The 18,721-nt window shown below is 43.6% G+C and overlaps 2 protein-coding genes across 3 annotated transcripts in view; one reads left to right on the top strand and one right to left on the bottom strand.

The window, feature by feature from the left end:
* SMC4 (structural maintenance of chromosomes 4) overlaps nt 1-4,936 on the top strand; it is a 49,608-nt gene extending 44,672 nt beyond the window's left edge. For both annotated transcript variants that reach the window (XM_081954421.1, XM_081954422.1), the window contains exon 24: nt 4,393-4,936. In XM_081954421.1, coding sequence (XP_081810547.1) covers nt 4,393-4,569 — 177 coding nt within the window. In that variant the 3' untranslated portion in view covers nt 4,570-4,936. The remainder of the gene's footprint in view (nt 1-4,392) is intronic.
* A 5,179-nt stretch (nt 4,937-10,115) lies between these two features.
* TRIM59 (tripartite motif containing 59) lies at nt 10,116-17,981 on the bottom strand. Its single transcript, XM_081954326.1, is given in 6 exon segments — nt 10,116-13,535; nt 17,666-17,776; nt 17,780-17,839; nt 17,841-17,879; nt 17,881-17,895; nt 17,898-17,981. Coding segments are annotated over 6 exon segments (1,473 nt in total). The 5' UTR covers nt 17,967-17,981; the 3' UTR covers nt 10,116-12,356.
* Between the last annotated feature and the right edge of the window lie 740 nt (nt 17,982-18,721).

The raw sequence follows: 18,721 nt of genomic DNA, 5'->3' as shown, positions 1-18,721 counted from the left end.
GGCTGCTGGTCTACAACAGCGCCCTCAACCTGCTCCATCACATAGCCACAATCATAAATCTTCTGCCGCTGCTCAACAACCTGATCCCTCTGCTTCTACTTCTCAGGCCTCAGTTGGTGGTGAACAAGGTAACCTGAGGGATTCAGATCTGTCTGACGATGAGGTGGTCACCCCGGATGCCCTGGTCTTTGCCGGATTATTTAAAACCAATCGTTTTAAGTCCCTACTGCTTAAAGCCATTAAAGCTGCTAACTTAATATCCTCTGCTTCAGCTTCTACTTCACAGGAAAACCAACAGAACCGGCTACAACTGTGGGTCCCAGTACCCCATTTACCGAACCTACTGTGGAAAAGGAGGTGATCCCTGTACCCAAGATCTTCCTGAACATGATCCAGAAGCAGTGGCAGTCTGGCAGTCCCCGGGCACGGGTCCATAGCCAACCAACCTCGACAAACGTCTCTATAACATTGCACCGGAACTCACCAAATTCTTCGAATCTCCCCCAGAGGACGCACCGGTTGCAGTACTTTCATCCCCTACTGTGGTCTCTGGAGCCCTTGAAGAGGTACTCAAGCCTGAGGATAAAAGGTCAGACCAAATCTTTGTCAAAAACTATCAGGCTGGGGCCTGGGCTATTAGGGCCTCCACTGCCACTTCCTTTTTCTCTAGAGCGGCCCTAGTTTGGATTGAACAGCTTCAGGAGCGCATTTCTCCTACCTTCACTGGATCACATAGGGACCTCAACAAGATTAGGGCAGCTGTTAAAAATGCGGCTGATTCTTCTCTCAATGCTGCCAGGTTCGCTTCCAAAGCCATGGCATCTTTGGTCATGGCCAGACGTCTGCTTTGGCTCAAGCCATGGCAGGCGGATGTCCGTACCAAGTGGCGCCTGGCAGCCTCCCCCTTCAGTGGAACCCAATTATTTGGTACCCCTTTGGATCCGTACCTCATGGTATCCAAAGACAAGCGCAAGGTCCTTTCATCCATCTATAAAAAACAGGACAGTCGTGTCCGTCCCCCAGGAACACTTTGTGCGATGCCCAGTCTCTTGTTGTCCTCGCAAGAGGGCACTGATGGAACAGGCCTTTCAGCACCTGTTGGAGATCCGGGCCATCAACTGGTTCCTCCCCATCAGGAAGGGCAGGATTTTTATTCCCGCCTGTTTGTGGTACCGAAGAATTCTGGGGGATAGAGAGCAATTTTGGATCTAAAATGGTTGAACTGCCATATTGTCCACCGGTGATTCAAAATGCATTCTCTGCACACCATCCTAAAGAGAGTCAGGAAAGGCGACTTCCTCACATCGGTAGAATTGACCAAAGCTTACCTTCATATTCCCAACTTCATAAATAACTGAAAATATCTCTGTTTCTCTTATGGAGGGAGGCACTTCCAGTATCGAGCGCTTCCGTTCGGACTGTCCTTGGCCCCCAGGGTATTCACAAAGGTGCTGGCTGCCCTAGCTGCCCACATCAGGTCATCCCCAGTTCAGATTCTCTGTTACCTGGACAACATCCTCTTTCAGGTCTCCGACTCAAGCAAAAAGGGATCTTGCTCTCACCATTCACATCCTGCGGAATCACGGGTTCCCAGCACTCGCATTCTTCACCTCGGGGTCTTGATAGACACTGTGGTGGGGAGGGTGTTTCTGTCCAACGACTACATTCTCAGTCTTAAGGAAATTGTCAGGAGGGTGCTGTGCGCCTACGCAAGGCGTCCCTTCTTCTCTCCCAAATCTTGGGCAAGATGGTGTCTTGCTTCGGGGTTGTCCTGTGGGCCAGGTTCCACAGCAGGACCCTTCAATGGTTCATGCTTCCCCATCAAAAGGCTGTCAGGAGCTGCTCCCCGCTCCGGGTTCCTCTTCCCAGTCAGGTCTTACAGTCCCTCAAATGGTGGCAATCCCCGGCAATTTTGCAAGGGACCTTGTTCAGGGATCCAGACCGTCCCACACTTAAGACGGACGCAAGTCTGACAGGGTGAGGGCACACATGCAGGACCTAGTGGCTCAGGGTCAGTGGTCCTTCGAAGAGAACCAAAACAGCATAAATTGGCTAGAGTTGCGGGCAGTTCGCTTCGCCCTCAAACAATTCCAACACGGTTCAGGACCGCCACATATTAGTCCTGTTCCTGGCCTCTGATGCAGGAATCCAACCTGTTGTGCCAGTGGGTGGAATCTCACCTGTCATCTCTCAGGGCAGAGCACATCTCAGGGGCCTTCAACATCCAGGCAGACTGGCTGAGCTGGACTAGGATAGATCAGGCGGAGTGGAGCGTCCATCCGAACCTCTTCCATTGACTGACATTACGATTCGGTCTCCCAGTCCTAGACCTGTTTGCGATGGCAGACAACAACCAGGTACCCAGGTATTGCTCTTGGTTCATGGATCCAATGGCAGAAGGAGTAGACGCCCTCAGGTGCCATTGGCCCAAAGGTCTTCTGTATGCATTTCCGCCCCTTCCCCTCATTCAGAGAGTAATTCGGAAAATGTTGGAGCAGGAGGCAAAACTATTGCTACTAGCGCCGACCTTGGTATGCCGACTTAAGTGACTCTGTCAACCTCCACTCCATGGCACTTTCCACGGTCTCCTGTCTCTATACCAAGGGTCAGTTTGTCATCCCGACCCCCAGTGGCTACAATTAATTGCATGGCGATTGAGCGGCAAGCCTTAACAGCTGATAACATCTCCCTCAAAATCATTGCTACCATTCAGGCATCACGCAGAAGCTCTACTAACTGCATTTATGATGCCACTTGGCGGGCATTCGCACTGTGGTGTACCAACAAGACTATTGACCCACTTAAAGCGTCCATTCCACAGATATTGGACTTCTTACAGAGGAGGCTTGATCATGATCTTACCCCTAATACATTACGCCAACAGGTGGCTGCTTTAGTTTCTGTCCTAGACAATCTTTCCTCCGACCATCTACCTTCTCATCCCTTGATCCAGAGATTTCTCCATGGAGCATCCAACCTGCGCCCCCCTGTCATCCATAGGTATCCGACTTGGGACTTGCCTCGTGTCCTAAAGGCTCTGACTTCCTCGCCTTTTGAACCTATGAGATCCACTTCTTTGAAACTGTTGTCCTTTAAGACATTGTTTTTGGTGGCTATAACATCTGCCAGATGTATTTCTGATTTGGCTGCCCTTTCAGTCAGGCATGACTTATGCGCATTCCATCCAGACCGACTCGTTTTAAGACTGGACCCGATATTCATACCGAGGATGAATAGCTGCTTCCAGAGAGGTCAAGAGTTAACCTTGCCTGATTTCTGCCAGTCTCCTCATCATGAGAGGAAGCGTAAGTGGCACACTCTTGATGTATGACGTGCCCTCAAGATCTTCATTGACCGCACCGCTTCGTTCCTCCACTTAGAAGCTCTTTTCATATCTTTTCGCTGGGCCTCCTTGGGTAACAAGGCTTCGTCGTCAAGTCTGGGACGGTGGATCAGAGCCTGTATTAAACTGTTTTATGAACTTCAGTCCTTGCAGGTTCCTCTAAACATTACTGCTCATTCTACACGTAATGCTGCGACAACTGCTGCTTGGTCCATGCAAGCCACATTGGAAGAAATCTGTCGGGCAGCCACATGGGCGTCTCTCACGGTCTTCATACTTCATTACATGTTAGACAAGTATGCGTCTGCTGGCACAGCTTTTGGGCGCAGGGTGCTGCAACAAGTGCTTGTGCCTTAACGGACTTTCTTTAGTATCCCCACCCTAGTGGACAGCCCAGTCTTTGGTACATCCCAGTCTGACTGCTATCTCCATGATCACAGGAGAATGGGTGTTGGTTCTTATCTGATACGCTCATTCTCTGTTGGAGACAGCAGCCACCCCACCCTGGGGTGCGTCACACAATTCAGAACTTTTTTGTACGGAGGAGAGAGAGAGAGAAACAGAGGATATGGACTTGACACATGTACGTTTTTGCTCACAATTCTCACTTGAGTCTACAGTTTTCCTTCGTCTGAACTGGGGAGCAGCCATAACGGCCCGATGACATCATAAGTGTAGACTCAGTCCAATTGGTTACTGGACAGAGTAAACCCAGTCTGGCTGCTGTCTCCACTTCAACAGAGAATGAGAGTATCAGGTAAGAACCAACATCCATTTTAAAAATTCAGCAGCCTTTTTTCAACTTATCTGCAGGGAATAAAGTGATTAATTTTAGGAATTCAGGACAGCCTGCCACCTTTTGTATAGGAAAATTAATAACCTGAAATTTCTTTTCTCTAAGACAGTTGAAGAAGGTTACTAATGTTGATACTCAGTCCAATACTAAGAAGTGCTGATTCTTATTATTGTAATTGGGAAGGATTATAAAAGCATTTTCTGAAAAATCATTGTGTTGTGAATATTAACACAAAATTTATTCCAATTTCCAGGAGCAAACAAAAAATGCACAGTTCATCATTATTTCTCTGCGAAACAACATGTTTGAAATAGCAGACAGACTGATTGGTATTTACAAGACTTATAATACAACAAAAAGTGTTGCAACAAATCCGAAAATTATTGCATCAAAGGGACTTGCTGAACCTGGTTCCACAGAATGCTTCTGAATATAAACTTTTCTTTCAACATTCTTTTTCCTAATGAAGATTTGCTAATAATTTAATATCTATTTTCTGTAAGTAATTTTTAAATTTAACTTGTTACTGAGCATCCATTATCTTAAACAATATAGATCTCTTCAACTCTAAGTGACTGCTTAAAACAGAAAAATAATTCATATGTGACTTTTGGTAGAAACATCTAGTGATTAAAATTTTAAAAACCCCACTGCCTATTTTTAATTGAAATTTGAATTTCAAATAAATTTTGAATTTATTTGAATTTGAAAGTACAATTGGACGAATTTCTCTGTATATTACAAAAGTATTCTAGTAAATAAATAAGTTGATAAACAATAAAGAAAAATTATGAATAGTGAGCAGAATCTGTGATATTGTCCTAGCTGCAGCATGGTTGTTTGATTTATTTGGCATCCCGGATTTGGGATTGATTTGACAATTAAAACCCAGTTACAATAAATAATGTTTAAACGGCTCCTGGCTCAAATATATTGTAAGCCCGTAATCTAAAAATTATTGCTGAAATATGTTCACGTATACGTATTGCAGAACAAGACAATAATGGACAAATGGCTATGATGCCAGGCAAATCCCATGGTTCTTAACCAGACTTAATATCCATCAAGGAGATGATGTTTAAATAAATTGTTTTCCTTAAATAAGCTGTGGTAGAAAACTGTTTGTCTGAATATCCCCCGTTTGGCAGTTTCCCAAATTTTTTTTTACTCACCCTAGAAAACTATAGCTAATGTTAACAAGACAGTGTTAAGTTTTATGAATGATGACTTGATTCAGTACAAGACTACTGCTTATATTCCACCAGACAGAAAGATGTATGTATATTTATTTATACATACAGTACATATGTACATACATACAATATCTAGGGCCTCATCCTGTGCTGGTTCAGATTGTCTATAACCTCTGGTACCAGTCCCAAGAATTAGGGCAGAGACTACATCCATAATCCATTCTATACTATTTGCTAGCTGAAGAAGGATAGCTGATCTGCAGCACTGCTGAGCTCTGCTGCCTGCTCACCAGAGAGCCTCTGCAATGGACTCCCCTGATGCAGTCTAACTTGGCAACTATGTAGGGAAGCACTGCACCAGCCTCCAGTCACTTCATTTACCATTGGGCCAGTTGTCTTTGCCGTGATTGCTGTTGCTGGTCCTATTCCTCCCAGCAGCTCAAGCAATTAGTTGTGAGGGCGCTGAACAAGTGGTTCTTTAGACCAGTCTTCAAAATTCCAACTGTTGCAACATCTCTACAGTCATGTGATTGTGATCCAGGTGCTTGGTGACGGGATCACATGACAGCCATTTCTGACCTTTGCTGGCTTGTCCCAAGTGAAGTCAATGCAGATGGCAGGGAAGGCTGCACATTGTTCCTCTAAGTCACTCCCACTCCTCCTGAGGAGCCCCATTATTGTAAGATCTTGGGGGTCTTGTAGACTATAGTGCACACTAGTGCCACAGCATCCTTTTCTATCCATATACACTAGTATCTCAATCCCCCACTCCCCACTCTAGCATTCATCCACCCACCGGCCTGCTTGCAACTCTCTTGGGACTTTCAATGTCTTCCCAACTTCCCCTTTGCTTGTGGGAAGCTGGCAAGAAGTTGCTAGTTGGGAGGTCCTCACTTAAAGAAAAAAAGCAACAGAGACTAACTGGATTGCCATTGCTATGCAGTTTAGTCATAATGTGCTTAGTAATGGAAATTCCAATCCCATTTCCCATCATTAAATTACTTGTATGGATTATACTGAAGCTTTTACAAAATATTTTTGAGTTTTATTTCTGGAATTCATTCCTTCTGTGAGACAGGAAGCCCTAGTTGGATCTTAATCTGGTTTTTAAGGAAGAGAATGTCCTGGAACAACCTCTTCAATTGGGATTTATCTTTTACAGCAAGAAAGCATTATCCATAGAAAAGGAGGATAAAGAATATGGTTTTTGCACATCCTCCTTTAAATGTTTTTGAATTGAAATAAAATGAATGTTCATCCATAGTAATCTTAAAATTGCTTAGTCATATTCCATGTTTCTCAAATAAATTAAGGGTGTTCCCAAAATGGAAAAGCAGCTTTATTTCAAACCTAAAACAAACATCACTTTTTCAAACTTCACAAACCATTTCAGATGAACTTCAGTTTGATAGAAATAAAACTTGGATTGTGGGTGGTGTTGCGGGTTTTGCCTGAAAAAAAGTCATGGGAATCGCCAAGTAATCTAAACATTGAATGTGACAAGGATGGTATTCAATTTCCGCTTTCCTATTTTCTTCTGGCGGGAAATCAACCACCAATCCAGCTAATATATTCAGCAGCTCCGGCAGGGCCGATGAAATGTAGCAGGGGCATAGGTACGTAACAAAAAGGCCCATCTGAGCTCCAAGGCCCCACTTCACAAAGAGGGACTCACACCCACCTATCTGAGGCACAGTGACCTCCTGAGGTCTGAGACTTTCCCTAATAACCACTGCCACCCCCCCGCTCCTGCCCTGGGCTCTCGGCTGGTGAAACGCCCGGAAGCCTGGTGGGCATAGTTCGCTAAGGGGCACACCCCCCTCATGGCCTAACCAGGTCTCCGTAATGCACGCCAGGTCCGCTCTACCCTCTTGTATGAGGTCGTAAATGAGGGGAGCCTTATGTACCACAGACCTGGCGTTAAGCGACACCAGCCGGAGACCAGGGTCCTGTAATCCCGAGCACCCGGGGGTACGAGAAGGGCGGTGAGGGTCGGAACGCGCGATCGCTCTTAAACAGCAAACCCGCATCCTCCGAACATCATTTGGCTCTCAGCCCCCACCATATCTGCCTTTCCCACAAACAGAGATGGTGAACCCCCCAATGGAATGGCTTAACATCTCCCCCGGAATCCCTAGCCTTCCCAACCCGCGCCCATTAGTTAGCTCTGGCCTGTGCCCTGGCAGACTCCCCCCAAAGCCTGTCTGAGCCATCCGAATCAACCCCCCCTCCCCGCCTTAAAATTTGGTTTAAAAGCCCCTGTAAAAAACCCTTAAGAAGTCTCTTCTTCACATGCCACCTCTCGGGATCCCAAGATCCGTTATTAAGGAAGCATCTTGATAGGTCAGAAGGCCATACCCGGGAAAGGGGGAGTTCCCGGAGGGAATAAAGTTCTGTCACAGTATAACGTAGAGGAGAGTGTGGCATCAACCAAACAGGATGACATCATGGGGAGATGGCACGAGGAGATGACATGTCCACAGGGGGGGGGGGCAGCCGGCAGTGTTCAAGGGGGTAGCAGGAAGCTTATGTCCATCATAAAAATAGTTGGTGTTGGGGACAATATGCAAGGGTAACGGACAGCTGTCCAAAATCGCAGCAGATGCTAGCTTGTGAGGTGGTGAAGTGGCCAGTGATGGCGGCAACGAGGACAGCGGCGGCATCGGCAGCTGCTCCAACTCCGACTCCAACAGCTAAGCTCCGCCCACGCCAGCCGCACTCACATCCATCGCCAGGGCTGCACTCAGTTGACCCAGTCCATAATATCACAGGAGGGGGGGGGGCAAATGGCACAGTACGGTGGCCCAGGCAATGCCGGTAATACCAGGGGGGCACAACGAAGGACCCCCCCCTCCAACCACGCCCACGCCAACTCCCGAAGCCATCTTCTGCTGGCATTAGTATCCATGCCAGCTGCCTCAGCCCCTCCCCGCTGATCTAATTTATCATCTTCATAAGCAAGGAGGGGGGGAGCAACTGGGATAACACCACTGTGTGGGGAGCGGCAGCTGTAGAGACCCCAGACCGGGCGTCCCGCCGCCACCGCCGACCATACCCACGCCGGCTGCAGAGACCCCAGGCCGGGCGTCCCGCCCCAGCTGCTGACCACACCCATGCCAGCAGCTGCCAATGCTCTCCATTCTCCTTTCATCACTAACCTCCCCATTTCACTCACGATGGTCCGGCTATAAGGCAGGACATCGCAGCTCAAGGGTATCCCCGAGGACCCAGGAAGTTCTCATAACGACCTGGAACCAACGATACCCCTGCAAGCCCCAAGAAGGACAATCATCTCCCCGAAGCTCTCCTCAAACGCGACAGGACACCATCTTGGGTATGCGTAGTAGAAGAGTCATGCTTTGTGGCCAATTGCTTAATAGGGAAATGGAAGATCAGCTTCACACTTTCTTGCAAGATAACAATTTTCTGCACCTACTTCAATCTGGTTGTAAACCACATTTTTAACATTAAAATTGCCTTGGCCTCCTGAACATTGGGAACTGCAGGTCTGTGCAGTTGGTCCTTAGAATGAGGTGCTGCATTTCTAAGGCTGCCAGGTAACATGCCTTTGATATTATCTAAGCAATTTAATCTCATGTATATTGAAATTAATAAACCCTCTTGTTATATTTGCATTTCAGCTTCAAAAGCAGATTATCAAAATAGTTTAGCTCCATTTCAGATATGATTGGACTACTTTCTAAGGTCAACAGTTTAAAATGTTTTTTTTTAAAAAGTGAACATTCGTGATTTCTATTTTGCATCCACTGTAAAGACAAAACATAGCGCTACAACTTAAGAGGTTCATACTGAGCTATGGGGTAAATGAAACACTGGGATTTTCTTCTAGATCACTAAAACTTTTCTCTCATTTGGTGTCTGCAACTGCAAATGCAGCTGCCAAAAAAGCCAACACAGTTCTAGGCTGCATCAACAGAGGGATAGAATCAAGATCACGTGAAGTGTTAATACCACTTTATAATGCCTTGGTAAGGCCACACTTGGAATACTGCATTCAGTTCTGGTCGCCACGATGTAAAAAAGATGTGGAGACTCTAGAGAGAGTGCAGAGAAGAGCAACAAAGATGATTAGGGGACTGGAGACTAAAACATATGAAGAACGGTTGCAGGAACTAGGTATGTCTAGCTTAAGACAAAGAAGGACTAGGGGAGACATGATAGCAGTGTTCCAATATCTCAGGGGTTGCCACAAAGAAGAGGGAATCAAACTAGTCTCCAAGGCACCTGAGGGTAGAACAAGAAGCAATGAGTGGAAACTAATCAAGGAGAGAAGCAACTAAGAACTGAGGAGAAACTTCATGACAGTTAATCAGTGGAACAGCTTGCCTCCAGAAGTTGTGAATGCCCCAACACTGGAAGTCTTTAAGAAGATGTTGGATAGCCATCTGTCTGAAACAGTATAGGGTTTCCTGCCTAGGCAGGGGGTTGGACTAGAAGACCTCCAAGGTCCCTTCCAACTCTACTATTGTATTGTATTGTATTGCTTAAGTTTAATAGTGAGCACGTTTATAGGTTCTTCGTTCCCCTTGTTTGAAATTTAACAGTTGTATTTATTCTTCTTTGAAAAGGATCAATTTCCCTGACGTTGGGCAGCATCCACATCCAGTAAAATAAATAAAACCATCTTTCCCAAAACTTCATGAATTGTGAGCCTCATATTAAAGCAAATGACAAGTGATATTTGGACTTAAATCTAACATGTGGAGGGACAGACATGCATATTGAAAAGATATGATGTTTCTCATCAGTTACAAACTCAGTCTTACCCAAGAACAGTTTATTTTTCTACACTTATTTAAAATAGCTTCAGAAAGATTAATACAATTATAGCTAAAGAATTTCTTTTATTAATTAAAAGTACAAATTCTGAAACCTGAAAAAACCATTACAAATTTTAAAATTTAAAAGCATGAATGAGAGAACCAATACTGAAGATTAACTAACAAATTCCCAAAAAAACCTACTCTGATCATGCAGCTGCTATACACCATATATGGTGAGTAACAGAAAAGAGGCTACTAACATACATTCTTTAAAATATATTTTCTACCAGGCTCTTGAGCTGTATGTTTATGTTGAACCAACTACAGTTAAGGATGACAATATTTACTTGGAAACCACATTTATATTTATATGTATTCCTTTTTAGCAATCTCATTTTATGTGGTAACAGCTAAACATCTCTTTTCGCAACATGAAAGCATGTTAAACAAGTCCATTAATCTTTATAGCAAACTCGTTAAAAACTATTCTGAAGAAGCTGATAGGCCCTGCTGCTTTTGGTCATTTAATCATTTTCACTGCTATTTGCATGAACTAAAAACTGCCAGAATCAGTTTATTATCAAGCATTTCATTTTAAAACTCTTCTGGCAATTTATGATAATCTTGTCAGGTAATGCCAGGTGATTTACTGCAAAGTTCCGTCTCACTATTTAATACCATTATGCCTTCCAAGAAAAACAAAGGCTTCAGTGAAATATGTATGTAAAATAGCAACCAGTTATAATATCATTGTTGAAGAACTATAATGCTCTTGTTTGAAGTGATAGGCCCAAATCTTAGTGGAACTAAAACCAGAACCCCTGGGAGATTTATTGCAAATGCTGATTGTTAAAAATATGTTAAGCTTTCTGAAAACTATGATGTAATATAAATTTTAAATGTTAAGACTAGAAATATATGCTTCCCTATCAGTCAAGATAATTTCTCTCTCTGATTAAAAGGAGTTAATAAAAATATTTTTCATCTTTCCTAATCATGCTATTTGAAATATTAGAAATTGTTAGATGTTTCAATTAATTTCCTTTTTCATAAGGAAACACTTAAAATATTCAGTCTCCAATATTTGTTCCTAACAGGAAAAGCAATTTAAAATAAGCTTTTGGATAATTAGCATTGTTTTATATTAATTCGTGTATAAAAATTATGAATGTGAAGACAACAGAGATGTGACCAGAGTAAACCATCAAGTCAAGCCAAACTCAACTTTGATCCCAAAAGAAAAGAATATTTGTAGCTTAGGGTTGAATTGTAGGGTTCCTGGTGGTATCTAAACTTGTTTTCTTGCAGACATTTCATTGCCCAACTTACTGTATTTTTCAGAGTATATGACGTACCAAGGTTTTGAAAAGGCAAATTAAAAAAAAGTAGGTAGGTAGAGAGAGGGAAATATAGAGAGAAATACAGTAGGGAGAGGGTGTATGTGTAGGTAGATAGAGGGATAGAAAGAAATAGAAAGATACAGAGAGAAATACAGTAGCCCATTTTTTGACAAAAAAATTGCATGCATAGCCTTGTGGAGGCTTATAGAGTGCTGTTGGGGGGGGGGGGGAATGCCCCATTTTTGCTCATTTCTGCCTTCCTCAGCCCCCAGCTGTCTGAAAGCCTCCATAAGGGTATGCACGGCCATTTTGGTGAAGGGGTGGGGCTTCAGGAGGCAAACAATGCTGTATTCGGTGTATAAGATGCACCCAGATTTTCAGCCTCTTTTGAGGAAAAACTGTCTTATACTCCGAAAAATTCAGTAGGTAACACCATTACTTCTAGAAGTGAGGGAGGTTTGTTCTCTGTTTATGTACAAGTGTCTTGCCCTACTAATGCTGGTGGAAGTGTTCTTAGTGATTGATGATGTTACCTAGGGTTCATTGCCTTGGGTAATGAAATGTCTGCAAAAAAACCACACAAATAAAAACCAAGCTCAAATAGCCCCAAAGATCCCACAGTTCACTTCAATTCTTACACAATCCTTACGTGATCTTCTGTTGGCAAGAGATTGCCGCTGTATGCATATGGAGAAGAGAATTGAACATTTGTCCAAATAGTACAGGCTGTTACTGGCTTATTTGCAATGCTAGGTAATTTCTGACACTCTTGACAAAAGACATTGATATCAATTAAACCTTAATTTAACATCAAGTTAAAATTAAATCCATTAGAATTCAGATATTTTTCTTAAAAGGGCAAAAAGTTGCTATCAAAAGCAAAAATATTATTCAATTAAATCAGGGGTATATCATAGCATTTTCCACTATGTACAATCTTTTACTTAAGTCTTGATAAATTATCTGCAAAGTATCAAAAATATATGGAAAAACTATTTCATTTATGAATATTAATATATGTTGGCTAAACGTAACAGTAAGAAAAATAAAAGAAAGTAATATAATTGCCACAGGACTGAAGGACCAGAAGGATTTTTTAGCTGGTCTAGTCTCATTGTCACAATCCTGGGTACATACTTTCTGCTTTGAAATTAGCTTTATTTTGGGAATGAGAATTTTGTTAATCTGATTAATTTCGCTTTTGTTCCACACATCTTTTAACACCTGTCCTATTCGAGGATGGATTTCAACTGGCGTAATCATTGGTAACGGTTTTTCCCTTAAAATGTTAACACGCTGACGTATTTCCTCAACTTTCTCCAGAAAATGAAGAGGAGACTCTTCCTCTTGAAATGATGTATTCAGTGACATTAGTTCAAGTTGCTCTTCTCGTATTCCTTTCAACATTTCTATGAGAGGTTCATATTCGGCCTCAATTTGCATATTTACATCATCCAACGCTCCAAGTAAAGCTTGTTTTTTCTGATCAAGGGCATCTCCAAGTCTCTTAAAATATTGCAAAACTGTTTTTTTATCCTCCTGAACAATGCTCCCACACTGAGCTTTCTGTTCCTCCAGATTCTGAATAAGCAAACAAACTTCACTCCAATGTTTATCGGTCAACTGCTCAAGGAGTCTTCCAGGAGTCTCTTTTTCTTTCCTGTAGGCACTTTGTAGGTCATCTATAGGATGGCCATGATGTTTTCCTATTGTAAGACAATGGCCACACACAAGTTTTCTGTCTAGTAGACAGTAAATATTTAGTGGTTGTCTATAATGCTCACTGCAGGTAGCTACTTCAGGATGATCCTCTTGTTGATACTTTTCAATAATAGCCTTTAATGCAAAGTTTACAGGCAAAGAGTCTGTACCAGATGGAGGAATTTCAACAATATTTCTACAGTTGGGACACTTCAGAGGAAGCCTTAGGGGGCGCCAAATGGAAAAATTGCTTGATATCTGAAGAATACTTTCCAAGCAATTTCTACAAAATGTATGCGAACATGGCAGTACACGAGGATCATCAAATATACTGTAGCAAATAGAACAAGTTAACTCCTCTTCAAAATAATGCATTTCCTACAATTAAAAAAGAGAGAGAGATAGAGATGCACAAAAAATAGTTGTTAAATTTTAAAATACTGATAGTTCGAGGAAATTAGTTATTACATGATTTAAATGTAAATAAATCTTTTTAAAAATATAAGCAGAATTAGCCAAAACAATAAATAATTCATGCTTAATTCCCACTTCATTTATTTAGTGTAGGATATTATCCTAATTACTATTTATCTCTAATATTAATGTTTGTAGTAACTAGACAAGCAAAAAGTAATCCAAAAATTAACAAGCAACAAGATTTTAACAAGAAATGCTATCAACTTTGCATCTTACACACATTTCATCATTCCATTATTTTTTTTAAAGAGTTAAAATACTAAGCTTTTATTAAGTTCACAGACAAAATAAAATCATGGAATAAATAATTCAAGAACTAATTCTGCTTTAGTTACCATGTTTTAAGTCAAGCTTAATATTTGTGGGCCTAGCCCAAAGCTTCAGAGAATAAAAATAGATAAAGCTGCTATTATAAAACAGATAAAAATCTACAAAGCCAGAATTATTAATATCACAAAAACAAGGGCTGTTTTTTAACTTCCACCAATAGAGGTGAATGCCTCTGAAATACAATTGTTCAAGTAATTAAGCAGGAGCAGTCAAGGTTCAACTTGAGGTTGGTTTTTTGCCAGCAGTGGGATGAGAATGCTGAACAAAATTGATCTAACTACTATTCTTATAGATTGATTTTTGTAATTATTCGCTGTTCACTTATCTGTGGAGCAAACATTTGATTGTTTCAAAAACTGTAGCATATTTTACAGAAAGGCAGCTACATTGGGCCAATTGCAGTAGCGGTTTCAAGTGTCATATAACTTTTTGGTGGAAAAGTGATTCTGTCCACTACAGGTAGAACTATCTACAGTATTATTAAGCAAGACACAAGGACTTTCAAATAGAAGTAAATAAGTTTCACAACAGTTCTCAACCCTGCAGCCATATCTCAAGTGTCTTCCTGGTTATTCCCCCAAGTCAGCACTGGAACCTATAGTGGCTTTCCCACAATTTTTCTTTACTTTTCATAAAGCAGAAAAATAAAAATAAATCTTGCTATTCCACTCTTCCTCCCACTTCTGGCTCTAGTTCCACTTGCTAACACAGAACATAGTGGTATTATGAAGAACCTTATCTATGTGATGTCTAACATATTCATAATAACTAAGTCAATGGTGCCCAAGAAGAGGAGGAACACTGACCACACATGCAAGTGGCTGGCAAACCAATGAAGGACTAAGATATGTGCATGAGCTTACAGCATCAGCCATGGCTAAGATCTCAGTATTACTGGCATACATATTTCTTTAGGAGGCAACAGATGCAAAACATTTGATGGAAGGTGTAATGTCCTCAACTTACGACCAGTCTTAACTCCTCGACTTACGACCGGCCGCAATCCTCGACATACGACTGTCAGCCCGGCAACCAAAGGTTCGCGCCTATTGGCTAAGACGCGCCTGGCTGGAAGCGGGCTTTTTACTCTGTTGCCATTGGTTGCTCTGCTTGACAGCTCCCGTATAAATAACTGTCAAGCAGAGCAAGGTGCTGAAGTGTTCTGCTGTTCCTCTGTTGGTTGTTAATCGCAATAAAGCTGTTCCTTTTTTTACCTCAGCCAGTCTGTCGCCTTTTCTCTCGGTCCAGACTTCTACAGAAGGTCTAAACAAACTGGGGTGGAGGGATGTTCTGACTTAGTGGTTAACTCATACAGACTACTAGTCTATAGCATAGAGCAGCAATGGCGAACCTTTTTTGGCTCGCGTGCCACAAGTGGGGGGAGCGCAGGGGGGTCATGTGCGGGCATGCCGCACCCATAATGCAATGCACGCTCCCCACCAGTGCGCATGCGCGCACAATGCGTGACCCCCCCATTGTTACATGCTTTTTTCGACCTCCCCAGGCTCCAGAGGCTTTATAGAAGCCTGGGGAGGGCGAAAAGAGCTTCCCCCCCCAGAGGCCCTCTGGAGGCTTCAGAGACCGTCCGGAGGCTTCCCTGAAGCCTTTGGAATGCTTAAAACGACCCTCCGAGCAAACCGGACTTCCGGTTTGCTCGGAGGGTCGTTTTAAGCGCTCCAAAGGCCTCCGGACGGTCCCTAAAGCCTTCGGAATGCTTAAAACGACCCTCCGAGCAAACCGGAAGTCACGTTCCCTGAAGCCTCCGGAGGGCCTCTGGGGGGGGAGGGGCGGCTCTTTTCACCCTCCCCAGGCATAAAGCCTCTGGAGCCTGGGGAGGGCGAAAAATGACTTTTAAAAAGGTGAACTCAGCTGGCCAGCGTGCATGCGCACGCGCACTGGCCAGCTGACAGGGCAGCGCCTTGCGTGCCCTGACAAATGGCTCCGCTTGCCACCTGTGGCACACTTGCCATAGGTTCGCCATCACTGGCATAGTGCTTTCTCAGAAAACATACTTTAGTCTTTGCTGATCTCCCACCTAACCCTGTGAGGTGGATTCAGCTGTGAGTGAGTGACTAACCCAAAGTCACCCAGCCAACTTTTATGCTTAAACTAGAACTCAATCTCACGGTTTCTAGGCCAGCACCTTTATCAGTACTCCTCAGTCTCAATCCCCAAGCATCCAAGCGTTTGACTACAACTCCCAAAATTCCAAACGACAATGAATCATGTTGTAAAGAACAGAAGACTAAGGAAAGCTGTTTTCATATTCCTAACTAAGCTTCATCTGATTTATTTTACAGTTTTATCAGGGTATGATCACTATTAATTGGTGATGGCCAACAATGCAGATAATAGGCAGTTCTCAGCTTACCATTCCTTTAGTAACTATTTCAAGTTACAATGACGCTGAAAAAAGTGAAGCGTTTTTCACACTTACTACCTTTGCAGCATCCCCATGATCACATGATTGAAATTTTGATGCTTGGCAACCGGAATGTATATGTCATCTTTTATACAGCATGTATATATGAGTTGCCCTGTCCTGGGGTCATGTGATCACCATTTGTAACCTTCCCAGCTGGCTTCAAACAAGCAATGGGGGAAGGCAGATGTGCTTAATGATCACGATTCCCTTAAAAACTTTGACAAAAAAGGTCATAAAATGGGGCAAAACCACACTTAACTGCCTTGCTTAGCAACGGAAATTTTGGGTTCGATTTGTTACCATAAGGCAAGGATGACCTGTACTGCTTGCAAATTTTCTGAATACTTCTAGTTGGCCATGACCAGCCAGAGAAAGCTGAACTGATAAGAATCCCAAATTCAAACAAAAGAAGGAAAGAAAAGCGGAGTAAGAAAAAGTATCCTTACGAAGTTACACCTGCTGGGATCGCCTCTTCTCCAGTGAGTTAGGTGCCAGGCAAAACCTTCCCCCCCCACAAGAGCATCTATCTTGTCTAAAGAGACCGTGACATTCACCAAAAGAAAAACTCATAGGGCAAGAGATTAGCAATGACCATAAGGCAGGGATGCTGACAATCCCTGCCTTTAAGTAACCTGTCAGCTCCAGAAAACAAAGAGTACACTAATTGCAATTGAATCCATATAGAGATGAACCATTCCAAAGGTATTTTTTTTCAAGAGGTAACTGGACTTCCTTGGTTTTTCTTTGAAGACGTGTCGCTTCTCATCCAAGAAGCTTCTTCCGCAGAGCCGAAGAAGCTTCTTGGATGAGAAGCGACACGTCTTCAAGGAAAATCAAAGAAAGTCCAGTTGCCTCTTGGAAAAAAAGCACTTTTGGGATAACTCTGACCTGGATGACTGGGGAATCTCCATTGACCTATAGCAGGGGTGTCCAAACTTGGCAACTTTAAGACTTATGGACTTCAACTCCCAGAATTCCCCAGCCAGCTCTGCTGGCTGGGGAATTCTGGGAGTTGAAGTCCACAAGTCTTAAAGTTGCCAAGTTTGGGCACCCCTGACATATAGAGACGAACGTCACCTTCCGATAAAACCTCCCCTTCGCAACCGAAGTTACTAGTGTAGCGTCGAGCTCTTTCAAAATCCCCTCGGTCCCTCTCCACTCACAGATCACTGAGGGACCGAAGAAGCAGGAACCGTCCCTCGCTTCGTTTTAAGCAAACAGGCACGGCGCCGATTCCCTCCCCCCCCCCCCACTTCTCCCCGCCGTCGGTGTTCACCTCAGCCTCCCGCCGGATCCCCGAAACGCCAAGCAGGCCGCCGGCTCCCCCAAACTTCTCTTGCCGCGGCGAAGGAACTTCCCCCCCACCGGAGACGGCATCGGCGGCCTCCTAATGATGTTCCTCCAACCGCCTCCAATCAGAAGCAACAGGAAAGGAGCTAAGAAACGGCCGGGCCGCTTCGCTGCTGCGCACGCGCTGAAAGAAGCCGAGCCGGCCTCGAGCCAATCAGAGTTTTCGGAAGCTTTCGTTCAAAAAGGAATGGAAAGGAAACGAGGCGGGAGGGTGGGCTGCGAGGCATTTCACCGCGAGATGGCCGTTAACGGTTGCCCGGGTGGGCGGTGCTGGAATGTAATTTGCATCTCTTTGTTGTTTGGCCTCACTTAACCGCCCGAGGTTGTTTTTCTCCCCCTGACGATTGTCTGGAAGACTAAGAAACAAAACGCTCAGGACTGTCTTTCAAACGTTCGCGATTTTAAAATGAGGCGGAAATTAACACGCGCATCCGAAAGCACGCCCAAGTGCCGCAAAGTTTGTCTAGTTAAGTATGGTATGGTGATGATGGATAGCAATGCAACGTAACAGTTTGCAAGGCGCGCCTATTGCTGCTAGGTGTCAGACCTTGACTGGATCTGACACCTTCCTCGTGGAGAGCCTGGACTGGCCCAACAAGAGCTCAGGTGATGCACTAGAAGCAGCGAGACCCGGGTTCAAGTACAGTGTCACTTCACTGGGTTGCTTTGGGCCAGTCATGTTCTCTGAGCCCAACTAGCCTACAGGGGTGTTTACGGAAAATAACGAGGAAGAGGGAACTGCAAGGAAACCCCTATGCTAAATAGGATGACAGCCTAAAAAGCAAAACCTCTGACTTGATTCGCATCCTTGATATTTTTTACAAGTATATTCAATTGATAAATTAATTTCACCTTTTGCAATAATTTTATTGATTATATGAAATAGATAAAACAGATGCAAAAAGAATTCCTAACAAAACAATACATTAAAGGGGGAAAAATAGAAAGCGCAGGGGGAAACCACCCCCTCAAAGGGAAAACA

The sequence above is a fragment of the Natrix helvetica genome (assembly GCF_964273705.1).
Source record: "Natrix helvetica genome assembly, chromosome: 5".
Taxonomy (NCBI): Eukaryota; Metazoa; Chordata; class Lepidosauria; order Squamata; family Natricidae; genus Natrix; species Natrix helvetica.
This window is presented reverse-complemented; position numbering and strand designations above follow the sequence as displayed.